This window comes from Sceloporus undulatus, chromosome 3 (assembly GCF_019175285.1).
Source record: "Sceloporus undulatus isolate JIND9_A2432 ecotype Alabama chromosome 3, SceUnd_v1.1, whole genome shotgun sequence".
Classification (NCBI taxonomy): Eukaryota; Metazoa; Chordata; class Lepidosauria; order Squamata; family Phrynosomatidae; genus Sceloporus; species Sceloporus undulatus.
This window is the reverse complement of record NC_056524.1, coordinates 80,491,447-80,506,071: the sequence shown is the minus strand read 5'-3', so window position 1 is coordinate 80,506,071 and position 14,625 is coordinate 80,491,447. Positions and strand designations below refer to the sequence as shown.

Here is a 14,625-nt window from a genome sequence, read left to right as displayed (position 1 = left end):
TATTATTATTATTATTATTATTATTATTATTATTATTATTATTATTATTAAATTATACATATAAAAATATCTCTTTGTACTCACATGGGCAGAGGGAGGAGGGACCTACCTGCCTGTATACTCCTCCATACCATCTGAACTGAGAAGTACGATCATATGTTAACAAAATGCAGGGCTATGACTGACATCATTATTATTTTTTCCTCCTGTATGATTTTTAACACCTTTGCCTGATGAAGAAGCCAGTGGAGTTTTGAAAGGTTGCAACATGTATATCGTGTATTTTGGTTGGCCCAGTAAACGTATCACTGTTTGTGTATTTTGGACATTATTGTATTTTGCTATATGGCCAACACGGCTACTCCTATCTTTTTATTTTAGGGATATACGTAATACAACCATGACTTACAATATAAAACTACAGTATTACAGCCATGAAATAGTAAAACTAGATGTTGCTGGACTCTGGATCCCATCAGACCCAAACAACATGGGGAAAGGTGAGGGATTAAGGAGTTATGATCCAAAAACATCTGAGGAGCCACATTCCCATCCTCATTATTCCCCATAGTTTCTGAGACAATGGACTCAGTCCAGTGATAGCTGTATTCCACAGAGTTTTTGGACTTTCTTCAGCCACAATTTCTACTCCACCCAAATGGGAATTTCAAATTCAGGTTGTAGAATACTATCCCCAGAATGCAAACAGCACGTGTGCTAAGTTGTTGATGTGCACATGTGCCTCAGTTTTGCAAGATGTGTATGGTGCTGACAAGGACTGTGTGTTGTACATATACTGTATGTCCATATCAGTCTGCAGGAAGCATAGGTTAGTTCCTTCATTGTGAACCATGAGCAAGGTCTAAAGGCTTAATGTAAGCATGAAGGCAAATCAGCATTTTACCCTTGTAGTATGCAGGTTCCAGTTTAGTGGAGGATGTTTGTCTGAAAATAAATGCATTTACCTGCATAGATGTGTATTATTTTAATACAGTATTTTATGATGATTCCTACTTATCGTATTATTCAATGCTGCATGTCACTTAACTTTCTGCTACAATAAATAATAAAACTGAGACATCAAGACATGCATGGAAATATTATGTTATGTTAATTATTATTTTCTGTGTATTACTGACTCTTTGGGGAATAGTGTCTAATTAACAGTAATGTAATATGCCTTGTAGGGTTTTGCTGCAGCAGTTGGAGGGCGTTACAGAAATATAATGTAAAACGGTATTGTGTGATTCTCATTTATTTGTGGCTCTTGTGCAGGGCTCCAGGGAAATCCCCCTGACATTCACATGCATTAACAATCTCTAGCAGATTGCTCCCCAGGGTGTTATTTATCAAAACACTTTCCATTTGTAATACTAGTCAGGGCACTTTTCATTTGTATCCAACACTTTTCTAGCTTCTTCTTTTTTTTTTTTAGAGCCAACATACATTGTAAGAGGAACTCATTATACAAATTATTCATTAGTTTTAAAGAAAGAATCCCAATGTACCACATGACTTGAAATGCATCTTAAGTTTCGGTAAATCTTAGTTACAGTATTTCAGAAGTAAGATATAGCACTGCATGGATGTAATTTATTTGCACACAGGCCACCTAGACTCAGCTGCACCTATTTTACATCACTGATGCCTATTGATGGTGAAATTCCAAATATTTTAGAGTATCAATTGTTCAATTTTGCAATTATTTTATAATGGTATTTATCTTCTCACTTTACATCTGGTATTTTGAGTCCACCTTTAATTTGTTTTGTGTAAGCTAACATTAAACATTTAACACATTAATGTAAATAAATTACATTTGATATGCATGGGTGTTTGCATGCAGTTTCCTAAACAACGCCTACACAACTTGTGAACTATCAAACCGACTACAGCCTTCCAAGTGTTTGTCAACCTAGTCTTTTGGAATCTGCAGCAGGCAAGAAGAACAGGTTTATGACACCAGCAGCTGCAATGCTGCATCTGTGGGGATGAATGTTTGGATATGGAGTCAAAAAATGGCCCTAATCTAAATATTTTTCTTTTCTACAGCTGACATTCACCACATACTTTATATTTAATATTTTCATAATGCATACTCATCTTTTTCACTATTTCCTGAACTCCTTGTAAAATTCTTTGTTGGAATTATCAGCACAGACTAACACTATATAATATATGTACATATGGTATTAATATTGAAAACAATATTCCCCTTTAAGGCTATACATTTTTTATATCCTTAGTATTATTTAAATGGCAATGAATGAAGCTGTTGCTCAACTGCTCAGTTCTTAAGAATAGCCTTTGTACGTCACAAGAGTAATATTTATTAATGCATTCTTAGCAATCTGCCCATTGATTTCTAAGTAAACATCATCTAATTTATGGCTATTTTGCTTTGCTCTGCTCCACAAATGTAGCTTGGAGGCCTGGAAAAAATACTGTCAGTTATATATTCAAGACTGAATTTCAAATTTTATTTTTTCATATATCTCCCCTTTGTTATTTTCATTGTTTCTGGTAAACATTGTAAGGTGTGCATAAGGTGTGTGTAAGATGACTACTCTGTATAAATTCATTTCGGAATGTTGTTTGACAATGGAAAACAAATTTGTTTGATCTTTAGGCATACAGCCTTGGTCCATGCCAAGCCAAATTTTAATCCATGCAATAGCATTGCACTATCTAGATTAAAGCTATTAACTTCATGGACATTTTTGTCAGATGCTTGAGAGAGGAATCTATCCTCTTTGTACAACATCCAAAGGGAAAAGAAAATAATTGCTTGTATTTACTAGCAGTGTGTAGGATGCTCTACAGTTTGGTTTCCGATATAAATATACAGTATTCTAATTTTTATGGGTCATATATTGCAGGACCAAAATTCTTTACCAGTAAATGGCAATATATGTTAAGAATCCCCTGGATGAAGATGTCTGCTTCCATCCCATCCAAATTATAGGTTGGGGTACAGGCTTCTGACACAATAAAGTCTCTTTTAAAACCCATCAGATCAGTTTTGCTCAATCGGAGTTAACTGTACAGAACAAAGATTCTCTGTAAGAGAGAAAACTCTGTTGGATGTAGCACATGTTTTAAGAACATAGGGTTATAAGAAGAGATGATGTACAGACCTACGTTCTGAACATATAATATGGAGATGAGCTTAGGTTTTCATGAAAGAGGTTAGGTTTTCATGAAAGAACATCTCATTTTACTTTGGAAAATGAATGAATACTGCAATCCTGTGCACTTTTACACAAAAGCAAATTCCACTGAACACAGTAATGTTAAGTTGCACAGGGTCTCATGTCTCTTTTTTTTCTTGTAAGGTACACCAATGTTGCAGACCATACAGCTTAAAGTATGTGTATTTAATAAAAATGAAAATGCACTCAAAGAATATTTTATTACTGAATACAAAAATATTTGTTATGTAAAAACAATAAGTTAGTTTATTTTACAATACTTTACACTATTTTGTTGTAGGACTTTTTCATGGTTGGATTGTTCTGTCATAATATTTATCTGATTTTGACACTGGACTTCATAATTTTGCACAAAGCATCTCCAACAGCATGTCATCCATATTTACTGTCCCAATGATGGGCCTAAAGAAGAGTTCTGCAATAACATTGGCATTAATGGATCTGAGCATGGACAAAGCCACATTAAGTTTAGCAAATCTGGCCTGATCCCCTCTGTGAATCAGTCTGACATGTTCGTTTAGGGCTTGCTGTGCTTCTTGCTGCAGTCCCTGGATGTACTGTACACAGTGCAGCCCTGGCAGATCTAGAAGAGCAAGAGAGAAAAGAACATGATCAAAACCAAGTTAAATCTTTATAACACCTTTTTTCCCATTTCAGTGGACAGTTGAAAATTACTTCCTATATTGTTTCCACATTTTGGGAAATTATCAATGATAGGTAAGACTTATTTGAACTTCAAGTAGCAAAATGACATGCCTAAAGAGTCTTACTTCTAATAAACAAGGTGAATTGCTTACAATATATCTCAAAACATATGGTTAATCTCCATTGAAATTAACTGAATTTTTGCCAATGATTTCAGAGACCCCATTATCATGAATGAAATCCACTGGCTATGCCTGCGACTCTCAAAATTTGGTTATCCAAGTGTTTTGGACTTCAGCTCCTGGAAGCCTCAGCCAACTTCTTCAGTGGTCAGGAATTCTGGGAGCTGAAGTCCAAAACATCTTGAGAATGAAGGATTGCAAACCCCTAGCAACCATTACTAATATCAAACTAAAATGAACATAATCATTTTTTCCTAAAATTTATTAATGTGACATAAACATGTTCAAACCTATGTTACATTACAAAATGCACCAATGAATATAGTTTTAGCAAATGTGCCATAGATAGCATACAAAATTAGTAGTTCGGTAACAACTTGTTGGAGGTCCGTGATTAACATAAAAATGTAGACTGCTAGTAGAGTACAATTCAAAAGAGTTCCAAATTAACACTAAAGTTCTTACGCTTCCAGCAAAAAACAATACTATAGTACATATATATTGAAAAATAATTCCTATATATATTTTGTCCCAAACTTGTACAATATCTGATATTGTATGCAATATATTTTACAATTTCAATACTATCTCTGAAATCCTCAAATTCTATGTGACAGATATTCCTGAAGAACGCTTACTTAAGATTGCTTACTACAGATTCTTGTAGTTTAACCGTACAGATAAATATTTTAAAATACATCAACCAAACCTTTTGCCGTTTCACAATGGAAAGAATGTTTTAATAATGTGGCAAAATTAGGTACATTGAAGAAAACGTCTGCTCACATTCACCGTCATTATTCTGTCACTAATGTGAGTCTTACTGAAAGCAGGGTGACACACCACACTCAAAACACAGTGTTTAATAACTAGCTTTATAAAATAAACATAAATATACTATTTCTTTAAAAAAGGAATAAAGTTTACAAATATTGAAATCCTTAAAAAGGGTGCCTCAAACTGAAATAAAGCTTTGATCTCTTCTATATCCATATCGTTTTAGGTGGAAATGATCAAATTACTTAGTTTTGCATCTCAGTCCTGGTCCGCTTTACCCCAGCCTGAATACACCATGAATGTAAAGTAAGATTTGTATTGAGACCTCCTTTTGACACCAGTTTTTTTTTTTAAATGTAAAATATTGGTGCTTTTCAGTCTAAGCAACAGAAAGCTGAACGCCACAATGAAAGCGTTGTGACTGCATTAAATAATAATAATAATAATAATAATAATAATAATAATAATAATATCTAGTTTTCCCAAAGTTAACCCCAATATAATATTTTATTCTCTTGCGATATGCTGTAAGAGTTCTGCAGATATAATTTTACTGGGCAAAGCAAGGAGAACAGTTTGGATCCTTTCCCCCCATTCTTGTCAAGTTCAAATGTCAACCCTTGCAGGCTGTTTGGGCACCAAACCTTACAATACCAGTTTGCTTCCTATAGTGGTAGAATCCAAAGCTATAGTCATGTTTTTAGTCTGTCGAATCAGTACATAAAGCGATCTTGTAGCACCTTTGAGACTGACTGAGAGAAAGAAATTGGCAGCATGAGCTTTCATAGACTTGTATGCACCTGAGGAAGTAGACTGAAGTCTAGGAAAGCTCATGCTGTGAATTTTTTTCATTTGTAGTTTGCTTCCTTGAAGAAGAAGAGGAGGAGGAGGAGGAGGAATGAAGCTGCTATTGTTTTCCTTGCATTAATTCTCTATTCCCCAAAGGAACCAAGGAGGAGAGAGTTTTCAAATGACAAAAGTTTTCTTCTTTCTTTCCAACTAAAGCCAGCAGTCTGCAATCCATTTTATTCTAACCACATCCCAAGGCAGAACCATCTTTATCGCCATAATTTTGTAAGCTGCCCCAGTAAGAGGCAGGCAAGCAACCAACAGGTTTTTCTTTTAAAAGCCCCACAGGGATGCCTTTCCCAAGATACAGGCATGCTGGGACCTGCCCAACTGCTTCATCCGCACTGCAGGAATAATCCACTTTCAACTTCCATGGCTCAATGCTCTGGCAGGATGGGATCTGTACTTTCCTGGGCTGTTTATTAGCCTTCCCTGTCAGAGAGCCAGGGGGCCATAACAAGCTACAAAAGTCCTGGAAGCCCAAAGTGCTGAGCCACAGCAATTGAAGTGGGGTCAACCTGGATCATTTCTGTAGTGTGGGCTCGGCCTAAGAAGAAGGCACCAAGGAACCCTGCTAGGTGGGCAAGGCACTGCAAAATGAAGGGCCTTCCAAGAAAAATGTGGGACATACCCAAATGGAGGACATCTGGGGATTTCTCCTGGGCAGAAAACTAAAAGCTAAAACCACTGATATGATGATGACAAAGCCACGCTTCTTTCTTTCTTTTTATTCTTTTTTTAAGGAAAAGTTTATTGTTGAAACAAAACAATAACAATCATTACAAGCATACATATACGCAAACATACGCACCATCTCTTGCTTCCTTTCCACATAAAAGAAATGTTATGAAATGCCATCAAAAACCCTCCAGGGCCATCGACATCGTCCTTGCGTTTTCTTTTTCTGACTGAGCCATCCATCGTAACCTTTCCATATCTCTTTCTCTACTTACATCTTATTCCTTTCCTTCCTCCTTCCAACCCTCTAGATCTTAACCTGATTAAATCTGCCCTTCTCTGTCCCTACACAGGCCTCCTTCTTCTGCCTACTCCAACCCTCTCCACTGACTCTCTCCTCTTCTTCTCCTTTCCGATTCCACTCTTCGGTCCATTCCCTTCCGAATCCCATCCAAACTAACTCTTGCTTCCCCCCAGTCTTGCTCTGATTCGGGGTCCCTTTGCTCCTTCTTCCTGCTCAGCCTGGAGGACCTTTGGGCCAGGGGCCCTTCTTACCCGGGTCGAAGAGCACGGCGCCCTTGAGGTAGGCGTACTCCTTGGTGCTGATGCCCAGGCTCCAGCACTTGGCCAGGAAACCCTGGATGGCCCGGATCTCCTCGGGCGAGGGCAGCCTCGGGCGGCTGGCTCTGTTGGGCGGCGTCGGGGGCTCCTCTTGCCGGTGCCCCTTTCGGGTGAGGAGGCGCTGGAGCATGCTGGGCTGGGGGTCCTCGACGGTCTCCAGGGGGACGCGGTCCTGGGCCAGGCCTAGCACCAGCAGGGGCGCCCAGCCGCTCCGCACCAGCAGCAGCTGCTCCTCCAGGGGCAGCTCCTGGAAGCAAGGCAGGCTCTTGACGAAGCGCAGCGTCTTCACCAGCACCGCCGAGGCCGCCTTGCCCGCCGCCTGGGGGCTCCGCAGGCACACCCGACGCCCCGAGGCGCAGCAGCAGCCCCTGCCGCCCCCGCCGGGGCTCGAACCCAGGGCCTGGCTCTCCTCGGGCAGGGAGGCCTTGGCCTCCTCCTCCTCCTGCTCCTCCTCCTCCTCCCGGGGCTGCCCCTGCGCCTGGCTCTTCAGGATGCTGTAGAGGATGCTGCCCTGCCTTCGGGGCTCCGGGCAGCAGCGGCAAGCCATGGCTGGGAAGCCCAGGAGAGGAGCAGGCCCTCCGCCCGGCCGCCGGGAGGCTATTTATAGGGAGTGCGGAGGCAGAGAGGGGGAAGGAGGAGGAGGAGGAGGAGAGAGAGAGAGAGAGAGAGAGAAGGAAGGGGAAAGCGCCACAACTCCTCCTCCTCCTCCTCCTCCTCCTCCTCCCTCTGGAGCCAAGGGGGCCACCCAGGAGGGCACAGCCCTCTTAGTCTGCAGAATCCGGACCTCGAGAGATCTGGCAGCACCTTTGAAAGGTGAGTCTCAAAACAGGTGCTGCAAGAAGAGCTCTCTAGGAACCAGGGAGGAGGACACTCCAATGGAGCAGGAGCTTCCCAAAGAATGGAAGGACCTCACAGAATCACAGAGTTGGAAGAGATCCCAGTCCAACCCCATTCTGCCATGCAGGAACTCTCAATCCAAGCATCCTCACTGACAGATGGCCATCCAGCCTCTGTTTGAAGACCTCTAAGGAAGGAGACTCCACTATACTCCGAGGGAGTTTGTCCCACTGTTGGACAGCTCTTACTGTCAGGAAGTTCTTCCTAATGCTGAGGTGGAATCTCTTTTCCTGGAGCTTGCGTCCATTGCAGTGTTCTCTGGAGCAGCAGAAAACAAGCTTGTTGCTTCCTCAGTATGACATCCCTTCAAGTATCTAAACAGGGCTGTCATATCACCTCTTAACTTTTTCTTCTCCAGACTAAACATCCCCAGCTCCCTCAGTCGTTCCTCATAGGGCATGGATTGCAGGCCCTTCACCCTTCCTTTGGACATGCTCCAGTCATGGAGGACCTGTTGGGAGTCCTCCTGGACAGGGAGGAAGGGAAAGGAGGACGCCTCTAGTAGCCTTGGATGGAGGACCTTCAATAAACATGGAAGGCATGGCCAAAGAAAAAGATTAAAACCCTCATGTTCATATGTATATACAGATTCATGCACAGCATGGAGGATTTTTTGGCATTCCTCCTGCAAGGGGGAATGGCACGGAGGACGCGTCCGGGAAAAGGAGGACGCGTCCTCTCAGGGGGGAAAAACGGAGCTGGCCAAATAAAAGCAAAAAGCCCTCGTTTATCCATTCCTGCTCCCCTCGGAGGACTTTGGGAGGATTCCTCCTGGGAAGGAAGGGGAGAATTGGGGGGGAGCGTCCGGGAAAAGAAGGACCCGTTGGGAAAAGAAAAATGAGAGAGTGGGTTTCCATGGCCATTCCTGCTCTGGACCTTCCTGCGTTTTCTGCTTCCATTAATGCTAGGAAGGAAACCCTGGGCACTGGGCTCCCAAAGCCAAAGGAAGCAAAGTTCAGGGTCACTGAATTGTAGAGGTTTGAGAATTGCATTATGACCCTGAAGGCCAGGGTTCAAATCCCAACTCGGCCATGGAAACCCACTTGGGCGAGTTACACCCTCTCAGCCTCAAAGGATGCCCATGGAAACCCCCCCTCTGAAGAAACTTGCCAAGAAAACCCCATGAGGGCCTTAGGGTTGCCATAAGTGGGAAACAACTTGAAGGCACACAACAACACCAACTGCTGACTCGCTTCGTGACCTTGTAAGAAAAGCACCTTGGAGTTTATGGAAATGCCTCGGACCATTTATTTTATTTTATTTCATTTTTTTTGTAAATATGACACTTGGCCGCAGTCGGCTTTAATGGGCCACTTGTAGAACAGGAAGGCCTAAAACCAACTTTTTTTAATCTGACTTGTTTCAATTTTTAACAAAACATATTTTGGCTGCAATGCAAGCAAATGTATATTATTACAGTAAGAAAAGGAAGTGGTGGCACAGAATACAGTATTGCTTAATGCAACCAATGGCCTATTGCTGTCCCTAAGGGCTTTCACGTTCTTGATGTTTTTATGATGCCTTTTTTGAAATGCGCAAAGATTTTAAAAAATAAAATGAAAAAACAACACACATGTACACACAAGTGATGCTGGGGTGTGTGTGTCAATTTCTGGTGATGCTTATCTACCAAACAGCAACATAACTGAGCTATTACTGTCACACAATATTTAGAAACAGTTTAGTCTTACAAAAAGCAGAAGGCACAATGCAGCTAAAAAGCAGGTGTTTTGGTTTAAACAGTTCTTTGATAAAGCTCCCAAAAGGAAAACTCTACAGTTTTTTGTGGGGGGGGGGGTTGTGGGGGCTATGTGGACACGTTCTAGAAGAGTTTGTTTCTGATGTTTCGCCAGCATCTGTGACTGACATATTCAAGAAGATATTCAGAAAGATGCCAGCCACAGATGCTGGTGAAATGTCAGAAACAAACTCTTCTAGAACATGGTCACATAGCCTGAAAATCCCACAAAAAACTATGGATGCCAGCCATGAAGACCTTCAACTTCACGTTAGTAAAACTCTGTTTGACACATACATTCGAGGTCTAGCATTCACACATCTTTGTCAGGCAAGATTCAAGAAGAATCCTGGCTTACGTTGGATAAGCCCACCAGCTGCTGTTGTCCAGTTGCTTTCCCTTCCAACGGTAAGGGCTAAACAAGCCTACGGTCTGAATGTGGCAAAAGTTGACCCTCTGTTATGTTTTCCATGAACAAGCCAGAGCAACAAACCTTAAAAAGAGCCTGGATTCTTTCTTCAGTTGGAGGAGGATTAGCCAGAGATGGTGTGTGAGGAAGTGGCAAATGGCTTCCATAGTAAGAAGGAGCTCTCCAAGGTACTGGGACATAGCCCTTAAAGAGGTTCAGCACCTTGAATAGTTCCTGAAGGCAAACAACAACAACAATTCACTTGGGTCTTCACCTAACCCCCCAGAAGGGGGTCTATTGAGCCTCCTGTTTTCTTGCTGTTCCATTTTTAAATGCAGGAATCTCAGCAGCAGTATCTCAATGAGACTGTTCCCACTTTGTCACTCTTTTTTCAAACTCAGAAATCTTAATATAATGGCCTTAGCCCTTTCCTAATACCCCACCTTTTTCCTGCCTTCAGAAGCTTAGTAGCAGTACCTCAGAGAGCCCTCTCTGGATTTTAGCCCCATTTAAAAACTGATAGACTACTTAGTTATGACAAGTCACCTCTTCTTGCTTTTAGAAAGCCAACATTAGGAATCTCAACTTGAAAATGGGCACTGTAATCAACCAAATGCCCCTTCCAAAAAACGTATGTCATATGCATCTATTACAATTTCCTTATAAATTATGACTGACCCTCCCCCTTGATTCTAACAATGTCATTCTCCCTCCCCTCCCCCCAAAAAAGCTTGGAATTTTGACTTAAAGGCAACTGAAAGGGCAACCAAAGAGAGGCTATCAAATGTTGTCTAGCATGATAACTTAATGAAATATAGCTTACAAAAGCAGCCAAGTAGGCACTCTCTTTTTTTGTTATAAATACAAAAGAGCTTTCTGATAAATATAGAGGTAATTTTGAATTAACACCTTCGATTTTCAGGAAAAAGCATGTGATCCTTCCATCCTGACAGCTCTTTCTAATATGTGGAAATCTTTGCAGGGAAAATTCAAGTATACCTCACTTTCTTAATTAATATGCCTGGACTAAGTATAGTTTCTTTTTTATTATTACATTTTTACTTTTTACTCACTGGAGAAGTCTTCTTCTTTTTTTTTAATACTGAACATGAGAAAAGTTACCATGGACTCTCAATTTCCTTTTATAAATTGCATGCAATATATTTCATTTATAGTCATCAATTGTGCGCTCATAATTCAGCCCCAAATGGGAGTTGCTATAATAAACTGTTTTGTTGGCTTATTCAGTAAACTGGTAGAGCCATGTTCCAATTTTATGAGATTTATTACCTGTGTTGCTGGATGACCTTAGCATCTTGTTCTCTTTCTCCTGGTGATGAGAATTAAGAGTTATTACTGAGTGCAATGGAGACTTCTGATGCTGTTCCAGCTGTAAATGGTATAACTCTGGGAAACTATAAGGTTTTAACTCTGTTGCTTGTGAAAAGAGGGGGGAAATGATTTAAATAGCTAATTGAGAGTGGTTAACTCAACATTTTTTTTTAAAAAAAAATCATAAACATCTTCCTTCATGGTTTCACTGTACATGTTTCAATGCTTTTTTTGTTTTGTTTTGTTTTGTTTTGTTTTAGAAATGAGAGCTGCTACTTCTCTTACTAACTCTGTAAGAAACCACATAACAAAGAAGGATGAGTACTTCACTATATGGATCTTTTAAATTGTCACATAACCCCCATTAATTGTGCACTTTAACCTTTGCACTGTGTTTACCATTATGTTTGGTATATATGTATCTAATAGAGATGCTCAGCTGCTGTGAGCGTAAGACAACACTAGTTACACACTTTCCAAAGCAACATGAAAATACCCTTCTACCAAAGAAATTATTATATAGTGCTGAGTGCAACTGAAATTAATTGAACACTCAGTCTTGATTTAAAAAAATTAAAATATGACTCATATGAAGATTTCATAAACCACTCAAAATTCACCTGTGTGACAAGTGTGCAGAAAGTAAGGTTTCAGATTTTCTGCCTTCAAGATTGCACAACATTGAAGCCACTGCGTGTGCGGAAGGAGTATATTTACAGTTGTTGTGCCCACAGTGTTTTACTCCAGAAATGAAAATCTAAGAATAAACGGGGTGCAATTAACAGTGGAGTGAAATGTATTAAAATGATATAATGCAAAGTCTGACTGAATCATATCAATAAGACTTCAGGGGAAACCCAACAATATAACCATAATCCAAGTTTATGCTCCCACTACAGAGGCAGAAGAAGAAGAAATTGAAAGACTATGTGCTGGAGTCCAGGAGGAAATGGACCACACACAAAAACAGGACTTCTTGTCAATCAAAAGTAATTGGAATGATCCGATAGGAAACAGCAGAATCAAAGCTTATAGGAAAATTTGGCCTAGGATCAAGAAATGAAGCAGAGTGTGATGGACTGAATTTTGCAAGGTCAACAGTTTGTTCATCACAAGCACATTTCTTCAGACAATCAAAGAGGTGGCTGTATATACTGACTGTATATCTGTCTAAAATTAGTTGTGATTGGCCACAGACAGCACAGCAACTGCTTTGGAAACAGACACCTCTAAGAGCTGCTATTTTCTCCTTCATCATCATCATTGTCATCATTAATGCTGTTGTTGTGTACCTTCAAATCGTTTCCAACTTATGGCAACCTGAAGGTGACCCTATCACAGAGATTTCTTGACAAGAGTTGTTCAGAAGGGTTTTGCCATGACTTTCCTCTGAAGCTGAGACAGCTTGACTTAACCAAGCACCCAGTGGGTTTACAAGACCAAGTAGGGAATTGAACCCTGGTCTCCAACACTCAACCACCACACCAATCTCTCTCTCTCATTGACAGGGTCACTATAAGTCTTCACAGCAGTTAACAACAACAAAACAATTGTGGGGATCTGAAAAATTAATTAATCCTTACACATTTTTGTGAAACCCCTGTGACAGGACATCTGGGCACTAAAACTGAAAGGTTGTTTCTGTTTCTTTTTTTTTTTTTTTTAAATAAGGATTTGTGATATGTAGCTATTTAACTGATGAAGCCCATAGTTTACCAAGGAATTAGAATCTTCTGGATTACTAGTTTCTTTGTGCTGAGGTGAAAATAAAATAAAATAAAGGCCAAGATCCTCATTTGAATGCTCAGACTTCAATCTCAGAAACAACTTAAATACAGTTTGTGAGAAAAAAATATATAGATCAGTAAAGAATATCACACAGGAGGCTTACCATGTTTAAATCATTGGGAAATCATCAGAAATCATGAGAAACTCAAGATCTGCGTTCACACCCCTGCATGCTTTTCCCATGAGTAGATCATCATACAGGCATCGGTGCTCCCTTGTCCCATCAGCAAAGCGTTCTTGGAGCAGCCATTTGGCAATAACGGGATCTTCCAGCTCCAGGAATGCTTTACTGACAGAAGAAGCAAGTGCCAACACCTCCATGATGGTTTACTCATGGGAGAAGCACACAGGAGTGTGAATGCAGATTATGGGTTTCCCATGATTTCTGACGATTTCTTCACGCTTTACACATGCTAAGCCTCCCATGTGATATTCTCCAGCATTTCGAAGGCTATCTGATGTACTGGAATGGTGGGTTGTTGCTTTTTTCTGATGTACCACAGACAAGCACCCTACTTGTGTCCAGTGCCTACATCTGCTTTTTTTTTTTTTTCTGGAAAATTGCCATGGAGTAGCTGCCAATGGCTCACAGACCAGCAGTGGTCCATGGACCACCAACTTTAACTGGTAATAAATAATTTGTGAAGCTTGCTTATTTCTGCATAATCCTCTTTATTTATAAATTGTTTTAAATCCACGAGGGTAAGGTGACTCTACACACCTGTTTATTTCCCCACATATCATCTCATTTAGAAGTGGCATCTCTATGTAACATATGGACTTCATGGTAAAATTCTCATCAGCACCCCTTAAAATGAGAATCGATATCCACTCTTAGGTGATCAAAGATCAAATAGATAAAAGGAACAGATTTCTTTTTTAAAAAAAACAAATGAGGACAACATGGAGAACTAGGATGATTCAGAGGCATGCACCTAATGGCACATGAAATTTCAGACTAAAAGGAGGTTTAGAGCAGAGAGCAGAGGATGCTTTCTTTTAGGGCTTCTCCTTTACTTTTAACTGTTTTATTTCTTTAAGGGGCTTGCTCATAGGAAGTGAGTCATAGATATGCTTTGGGAAGGAACTAGCAGCCAGGACCTCTCTGTGACAGAGTGTGAAGAACAAGCCAGGCCAACAGGGGTCTTTTACCTGGGTGTTTAATAGTCAATATTTGAGGAGGAAGCTCACAGTCTTGTTTCAGTGCCTCCTTAAGACTTCTGGACAGTAAGGGAACTGCTAAAGTCACCTGCTACACTTGTAGGATGTTTGTCTTCTTGCCTATGGATATGAGGAACTTCAGCTGCACCAAGTGCAAGTTGGTACCCTGCTGGAAGAGAAGGTCCAGCAGCTGGAGGCCTGCGTATCTACCCTTCTGCATATTAGGGAGCAAGAAATTTTCCTGGGCAGAACAAAATGGACTGTCGTGGTTGGGGAACACACAGAGGAAGTTTCAGGGGAAGAGGTCACTTCACATACACAGGAGTTAGACAGATG

At 40.6% G+C, this 14,625-nt stretch overlaps 1 protein-coding gene across 1 annotated transcript; it reads right to left on the bottom strand.

Annotated features, from left to right (window-relative positions):
• Positions 1-1,637: 1,637 nt before the first annotated feature.
• On the bottom strand, positions 1,638-7,564 carry NR0B1 (nuclear receptor subfamily 0 group B member 1). The gene is made up of 2 exons (XM_042459384.1): positions 6,899-7,564; positions 1,638-3,795 (listed from the first exon to the last, which is right to left on the bottom strand). Exons 1-2 carry the CDS (start codon positions 7,509-7,511, stop codon positions 3,551-3,553), a joined length of 858 nt encoding a protein of 285 aa, XP_042315318.1. The 5' UTR covers positions 7,512-7,564; the 3' UTR covers positions 1,638-3,550.
• Between the last annotated feature and the right edge of the window lie 7,061 nt (positions 7,565-14,625).